This window comes from Chlorocebus sabaeus, chromosome 6 (assembly GCF_047675955.1).
Source record: "Chlorocebus sabaeus isolate Y175 chromosome 6, mChlSab1.0.hap1, whole genome shotgun sequence".
Classification (NCBI taxonomy): Eukaryota; Metazoa; Chordata; class Mammalia; order Primates; family Cercopithecidae; genus Chlorocebus; species Chlorocebus sabaeus.
This window is the reverse complement of record NC_132909.1, coordinates 61,051,457-61,059,396: the sequence shown is the minus strand read 5'-3', so window position 1 is coordinate 61,059,396 and position 7,940 is coordinate 61,051,457. Positions and strand designations below refer to the sequence as shown.

At 56.4% G+C, this 7,940-nt stretch overlaps 1 protein-coding gene across 1 annotated transcript; it reads right to left on the bottom strand.

Annotated features, from left to right (window-relative positions):
* Positions 1-542: 542 nt before the first annotated feature.
* UQCR11 (ubiquinol-cytochrome c reductase, complex III subunit XI) lies at positions 543-7,710 on the bottom strand. Its single transcript, XM_007994635.3, has 3 exons — positions 7,561-7,710; positions 1,947-2,095; positions 543-709 (listed from the first exon to the last, which is right to left on the bottom strand). Exons 1-2 carry the CDS (start codon positions 7,608-7,610, stop codon positions 1,975-1,977), a joined length of 171 nt encoding a protein of 56 aa, XP_007992826.1. The 5' UTR covers positions 7,611-7,710; the 3' UTR covers positions 543-709; positions 1,947-1,974.
* Positions 7,711-7,940: the final 230 nt, after the last annotated feature.

Sequence of the window (7,940 nt, the reverse complement as noted above, 5' to 3'; positions counted from 1 at the left end):
GTCATAGAAGCACTGTGGCTTTCTCCTTCCTCTACCTTCGTTCACTTGCTCTAGGGAAGGCAGCGGCCATGCTGTGAGGATGCTCAAGCAGCTTTGTGTAAGGGTCCCCATGGGAAGGAGCTGCGGCTGTCACCGACAGCCAAGTTGAGGGCACTGGTTTGGAAGTGACTCCTCCAGCCCCAGTTGAGCCTTCCTCAGATGAAGTGGCCTTGACTGATGTCTTACCTGCAACCTCATGAGAGACTCTGGGCCACAACCACCCAGATCCATCACTCCCAAATCCCCGACTGACACAGACGGTGAGATGAACGTTCGTGGCTTTAAGCCACTATGTGTGGGGTAACTTGTTAAGGCAGCAATGGATAAACACACTGCACATATTACTTATGAAACATTTTAAACAAGCAGTTTCTGCCAACCATTGGGAAACTCTCCTAGATTCGCAACATTTTGGAGCTGAAAGGACCGCTGGGTCACCTGTGCCACTCCAGCTACAGTCACAGTAACCAAGCCACCAGCATGATCAACATCCGGGCACGGAGCAGGTTTCAGGGAGGTTTAATGCAACGTGCATTAAAAGATCCAAGCTGTTTTCAGAAACATAAGAAGTCTGAAGTTGAGCTGTGGATTTCCTCATGTCCATCCTGAGGCTTGGGCTGCTCCAGATGCAGCAGGCGCTGAGGCGGGAGGAGCTGGCGCCACCAGGCACCTGGAGGGAGAGCGGACGAGGCAGGGTGAGTAGAAGTGTCCTTTCTGGGCCGGGCGCAGTGGCTCATGCCTGGTATCCCAACACTTTGGGAGGCCGAGGCGGGCGCATCACCTGAGGTCGGGAGTTCGAGACCAGCCTGACTAACATGGAGAAACCCCATCTCTACTAAAAATACAAAATTAGCTGGGTGTGGTGGCACATGCCTGTAATCCCAGCTACTTGGGAAGCTGAGGCAGGGAATCGCTTGAACCCGGGAGGTGGAGGTTGCAGTGAGCCGAAATTACACCACTGCACTCCAGCCTGGACAAGAGCAAAACTCTGTCTCAAAAAAAAAAAAAAAAAAAAAAAAAAAAAAAAAAAAAAAAAAATCAGCTGCGTGTGGTGGCACACACCTGTAGTCCCAGCTACTCGGGAGGCTGAGGCACAAGAATCGCTTGAACCCGGAAGGCAGAGGTTGCAGTGAGCTGTGATCCCGCCACTATATTCTAGCCTGGCAACAGAGCAAGACTCTGTCTCAAAAAAAAAAAAGAAAAGAAAAGAAAAGAAAATTCCCTTCTATATGAAGCTGGCTGCACAAGTGGCCCAGGACAGCAGCCTAGCAGGAACACCGGCACGGCACAGGCCCCAGGCTCCATGCAGCAGGGAGGAACACAGACCGGAGCAGCGCTCTGAGGCCCAGGTTCAAACATAGTGGCATGGCCTCAGGCCTCAGGCTAGCACCTGGAAAATGGGGGTGTAAGAGCTGGGCCACGTGGGACTGTCATGTGGGCACTGGTCAGATGCCACAGGCACTGTGATGAAGAGGGCAGCTGGCATGCTGGAGAAACGTGTGGATGTGTCCCGGGCTTCACAGGTGCTTGCAAGAGCTCGTGGGGTGGCCAGCCACTGTGGGCCAGCCTCCACCTTCCATGTCTATCTGTAACATGGGCCCCCCACCCAGTTCAGGCTGGGGTGCCCACTGAGATGGAAGCAGGGTGTGCCTCAAAGACTAACTGAGATTGTCCAGAGAGAGGGCACGGCCCATGCTCCAGTCACACAACCCAAGGCTGTGGGGGGACCATTCTGTGCCCGTTGGGCAGGAGGTGCCAGAGAGGGCACCCAGGGCCCCACTCCCATGCAGGCCTCTCCAGGGGAAACGGTGAGGCCGCCGCCCTGGCTCTGGGAGCCTGGAGAACCCACTCCTCGGCCACCATCCGGCCAGCATGCAGTCCACCCACCACAGCCTACTGAAACTTACCAGAAGGGTGTGCGAAGGGCCAGCGTAATTAATCATCTTTCTTAAACCTGCCATTGACGTAAGGTACCCAGTCCAGGATCAGCCGCCAATCGGCAGCCCACGCCAGCCCCAAGGTGCCCACGGCGCCCCACGTGTAGGCCGTTGGGATCCTGTGAGAGGAGAGGGGATGGTCAGGCCTGCTCTGGACGCCTTCTCCAAGAGCCTCTCCTGCCCCACCCTGGCCCCCTGTCCTGAGCAGTGATGGCTGAGGCGTGGGCCTGGCGCCTGTGTCCACCAACTGCTGTGGGCCCTGCGGGTTGGCACCAACAGCACAGGCCCTGCCCACACTGCTGGCCCTCAGGAAGCCAGGCTTCTGCATCTCCAGTAACTGCTCCAGGGGCTCCCGGGGTGGGAGTGCTGCTGGCGGGAGGCTGGGCCTGGGGCATGTGTAGGTGTTGGTAAATTTCCAGCCACCATGATGATGGGTCCGGTCTGCTGCAGTCTGCAGAAATTCATCCATCCCTGCCACAGCTGCCGGACTCAGGGAAGTGCCGCCCTCACAGTCCCTGTTCCCAGGTGAGGACACCAAACAACAGACAGGGCGAGGCCCTCACCTGAGACCACACAGCTGGCGAGGATCGAGGCCTCGGGTTCCAAGCCCACGCTCTTGCCCACCACGGCGCGTGCTGTGAGAGCTCCCCCAAGTTTCCTGGGACCAGCAGATTGTAGGAAGGCCCAGCAAGCCCACCTGCTGGCGTTCACGCCCTCGCACAGTGTGAACTTGGGCATGTGCCCTCGCACAGTGTGAACTTGGGCACGGGCTTCTAATGCGCAGAATGCAGCACGAGCGATGGGGCCTCACTGCTGAGGTCAGGTGAGAAAAGACTGGCTTCAGGTATGGAGGCTCAGAAGGGGAATGCCAGCCCTTTGGGAGGTTGAGGCAGGAGGCTCACTTGAGCCTAGGAGTTTGAGACCAGCCTGGACAACAGAGACCCCATCTCTACACAAAATTTAAAAAAAATTAGCCGGGTGTGGTGGCACATGCCAGTAGTCCCAGCTACTAGGAAAGCTGGGGCAGGAGGACCTCTTGAGCCCAGGAATCAGAGGTTGCAGTGAACTGTGACTACACCACTGCATTCCAGCCTGGGTGAATATGAGACCATAGCTCAAAAAAAAATTAAAATTAAAATTTAAAAAAAAAAAAAAAAGGCTGGGCGTGGTGGCTCACGCCTGTAATCCCAGCACTTCGGGAGGCCGAGGCTGGCGGATCACCTGAGGTCAGGAATTCAAGACCAGCCTGGCCAACATGGTGAAACCTCATCTCTACAAAAATACAAAAATTAGCTGGGCGTGGTAGTGGATGCCTGTAATCCCAGCTACTCGGGAGGCTGAGGCGGGGGAATAGCTTGAACCCAGGAGGCGGAGGTTGCAGTGAGCTGAGATTGCACCACTGCACTCCTGCCTGGGTGACAAAATGAGACTCCATCTCAAAAAAAAAAAAAAAAAAGAAAAAGACTGGCTTCCATCCTGGGCACCTCTGTGCACCCTCTAGCTGCCTCTGGAGAAGCCAGCTGCCATGCTGTGAGCTGCCCTATGCAGGGCCCCATGTGGCAGAGAACTGATGGCAGCCTCCAGCTAAGAAGGAAATGAACCCAGCCAACGACCCCGTGAAGGATCTCGGAAACGGATCTGCGCGGTCACGCCCTCGGATGAGACTGCATCCTCACAAGAGAGCCTGAGGAGTCGGCGCAGTGCACCCACTGAAACTGTGAGATAAGGAGTATTTGCTGGTTTAAGCGGCTAATTTCGGGAGACCATTTCTTTGTTGTTTTTTTTTTTGAGACGTTGTCTCACTCTGTCGCCCAGGCTGGAGTGCAGTGGCCAGATCTCAGCTCACTGCAAGCTCCGCCTCCCGGGTTTACGCCATTCTCCTGCCTCAGCCTCCCAAGTAGCTGGGACTACAGGCGCCCGCCACCTCGCCCAGCTAGTTTTTTGTATTTTTTTAGTAGAGATGGGGTTTCACCGTGTTAGCCAGGATGGTCTCGATCTCCTGACCTCGTGATCCACCCGCCTTGGCTTCCCAAAGTGCTGGGATTACAGGCTTGAGCCACCGCGCCCGGCCGGGAGACCATTTCTTATGTACACAGCACTAGATAACAATTACAGGCCCACTGCTGGCCAACAGAGGGCTGAAATTAAAATCCAATTCCAGGCAGGGCATGGTGGCTCACGCCTGTAATCCCAGCACTTCGGGAGGCCGAGAGGAGTGGATCACCTGAGGTCAGGAATTCAAGACCAGCCTGGCCAACATGGTGAAACCCCATCTCTACTAAAAATACACAAATTAGCCAGGTGTGGTGGTGTCCACCTGTAGTCTCAGCTACTAGGGAGGCTGAGGCGGGAGAATCACTTGAACTCTATAAGTGGAGCTTGCAGTGAGCCGAGATCGCACCACTGCCCTCTAGCCTGGGCAACGGTGAGACTATGTCTCAGAAAAAAAAAAAAATTCCGATTCACCTCCCTGGATCACAGCGAATCACATAGCTGGGATGTTGGGGTGGCGAGGGGTGCTCCTCCCGGAGGCAGAGAAGGCGGATGAACAAACCCTGCACACATTGCCCCAAGGGCCTCACCAGAGACACTCTCCAAGTGCAGGCCAGGTGCCCGCTCACCAGCTGGTGGTACGCACAGCTGCTCCTGGAACCTGGCTCAGAGGCAGATGCCACCAACAGGGCAGGAATCTTTATACCTGTGTCTTGATGGCATTCTGGGTAAGTTTGTTTGTTTGTTTGTTTTATTTTGAGATAGAGCCTCGCTCTGTCACCCAGGCTGGAGTGCAGTGATGTGATCTCGGCTCACTGCAACCCCCACCTCTGGGGTTCAAGTAATTCTCCTGTCTCAGCCTCCCACATAGCTGGGATTACAGGCGCCCACCACCACGCCCGGCTAATTTTTGTATTTTTAGTAGAGACAGCGTTTCACCATGTTGGCCAGGCTGTTCTCAAACTCCTGACCTCAAGGGATCCACCCACCTCAGCCTCCCAAGGTTCTGGGATTACAGGTGTGAGCCACCGCGCCCAGCCCTGGGTTATTAACCACCAGAGAAGCCTGCCATAAATATGTCCAGTGGGCCGGCCTCCGCCTCCCCTATCATCCTGGTCACCTCATGTAGGACCCTGTGGATTTGGACAGTGTGGGAAGAGCCCACGAAACCTGATTTCCACTAGCCACCGAGGAAGGATGTACAGACCATGACCACACTGACCAACGACCTCGCCACCATGAAAACCCCTTCCTCAAACCAAGCCCCAGCAGGGCCCAGAATGGGTGTGGACTGCAGGGTCCCCAGCTGGTGAACTGTGGCCCTCCCAGTCCTGAGTCTGAGACTCTGTGACACAATCCCACAGTGCCTCCTGGGGATGAGACCTGCTCCCTGGCCTCCCAGCCACTGTCTGGTGGCTTAGCCCTGCACGGCCCCTTGCATGCAGGTGTCTGCACCCCTTCCTCTCCCACTTATTTTAGGTCAGCCCTACACCACAGGTCTCATTTCTTCACTTTTCCTTGCCCGCCAACCAGAATGTCCGCCCACAAGGGTTCTGTCTATTGGCGTGTCCCTAACATATAGTCGGTGCTCAATAAATGCCTGCTGTTGGATGAAAGCACGGATGACGGGTGGTTCCCACTGTGACTGGGCACAGAAGTGGACCTGCTGCACCCGCGAGGGGCTGCATTGGCTACTGTAGGCTGCTGGGTTCTCAGCTAGGAGCAGGCTGCCTCATCCCAGGCCTGAGTTACCCACGCTATAAAACGCCACTACCACGTTCCCCTTGATGGTCCCAGTCAGCTCCACCGTCCAGACCCTGTCCCCAACCTGTCCCCCAGTCTGGGATGGAGGAAGTATGTTCTGGCTTCCGGACACACTGCCAATCATGAGCCTTTGCTTTTTTCTTTTTTAGAAACGGAGTTTTGCTCTTGTTGCCCAGGCCGGAGTAAATTGGCGTAATCTCAGCTCACCGCAACCTCCGCCTCCCGGGTTTGAGCGATTCTCCTGCCTCAGCCTCCCAAGTAGCTGGGATGACAGGCACGCACCATCATGCCTGGCTAATTTTGTATTTTTAGTAGAGACGGGGTTTCAACGTGTTGGCCGGGCTGATCTCAAACTCTTGACCTCAGGTGATCCACCCACCTTAGCCTCCCAAAGTGCTAGGATTACAGGTGTCAGCCACCGCACCTGGCTGTAGCTTTTTTTTTTTTGTTTTCCAGACAGTTTCGCTCTTGTTGCTGAGGCTGGAGTGCAGTGGTGCAATCCTGGCTCACTGCAACTTCCACCTCCTGGGTTGCAGTGATTCTCCCACCTCAGCCTCCCAAGTAGTTGGGATTACAGTTGCCTGCCACCACGCCCAGCTAATTTTTTGTGGTTTTAGTAGAGACGGGGTTTCTCCATGTTGGTCACACTGGTCTCGAACTCCTGACCTCAGGTGATTCGCCCACCTCAGCCTCCCAAAGTGCTGGGATTACAGGCATAAGCCCCAGTGCCCAGCAGCTTTAAATTTTTTTGTAGAGATAGGGTCTTCCTGTGTTGCCCGGGCTGGTCTCAAATTCCCAGGCTCAAACGATCCTTTCACCTTAGCCTCCCCAGTAGCTGGGACTACAGACAGGCGCCACCATGCCCTGATACTTTTTTGTTTTGTAGAGATGGAGTTTTGTTGTGTTGTCCAGGCTGGTCTTGAACTCCCAGGCTCAAGTGATTCTCCTGCCCGGGCCTCCCAAAGCACTGGGATCACAGGCCGGGGCCACTGCGCCCGGCTAAGGCCCTGCTGCTTTTTTTTTCTTTTTTCTTTTTGGGACAGAGTCTCGCTCTGTCACCCAGGCTGGAGTGCAATGGCACAATCTCGGCTCACTGCAACCTGCGCCTCCCGGGTTCAAGCAATTCTCCTTCCTCAGCCTCCCAAGTAGCTGGGATTAGAGGCACCCGCCACCATGCCCGGCTAATTTTTGCATTTTTAGTAGAGACGGAGGTTTCACCATGTTGGCCAGGCTGGTCTCGAACTCCTGACCTCAGGTGATCTGGCCGTCTCAGCCTCCCAAAGCGCTGGGATCACAGGCGGGAGCCACCGCACCCAGCCAGGCCTTGCTTCTTAGCAACCCACGTGGAAACACGAGACAACCCTACGGAGGCCACCCCCAGCCCGGCTTCTATGGGGGCCACCCCTATGCCGGCCAGCTGCCCACGGAGGATCAGGCACAGCTGCAGCTTTCACGTTCCTTGTTAAAAATCATAAAAAACAAAATAATGGCAAAGGCCGAAGATGCCGCGAGTGCTGGGCTGGGGATCGGGGCTCGGCGCCTTCTGGGCGTTTCCGTCCAAGGGGTCACCACCCGGACCCCCGGTAGAGACGGGGAAACTGAGGCTTGGAGCCAGACATGCTGGGGTTTGGCCTTGGGTCCGCCACGTCCCGTTCACGCCGGGACGCGCCACTCCGCCTCTCGGCCTCAGTTTCCCCCTCTGTCACCGGGCACAACAAGGGACCTGGGCCGGGCCTAGCCCCCGGAAACGCGCACAAACACGGAACGCAGCGGCGCGGAGGTGGGCCGAGGCGGGAGCGCGGATGGGGCCGCGGGGCGACGTCCTCACCAGTTCTTGACCAGCTGCCGGTAGCGCGGGCCCAGGAACCGGGTCATCATCGCGGCGGAGTCGCACCCTCAGGGTGACCCTGTCCGGCTGACCCGGTCACACTGCGCAGGCGCGAGCGCGGCGCGCACGCGCGCAGGGAAAGGGAAAAAAAAAAATCATCCGCCGCTGTGCGCGCAGACCCGGAAGCCGCTTACAGTAACTTCCGGCGAGGGTTGGACGATCAGGGAGAGGTGGCTCGGAGTGGGCGGGGTTAGGGCGGGGCATTTTGGGCACGTGTTCTGACGGCCGATTTTGCCTCTAGGCTCCACGGGGCTACCTGCCAATGATTTTATTCGCCTAGCATGTGCCAGGACGTCCAGCGGGGTAGCATCTTGCCCAGA

Excerpts from the sequence above, each read along its gene's own strand:
- UQCR11 (XM_007994635.3), bottom strand. The coding sequence starts at position 7,610 with ATGATGACCCGGTTCCTGGGCCCGCGCTACCGGCAGCTGGTCAAGAAC. Across the intron at positions 2,096-7,560 it reads CGGCAGCTGGTCAAGAACTG|GATCCCAACGGCCTACACGT; the intron begins GTGAGGACGTCG and ends CTCCTCTCACAG.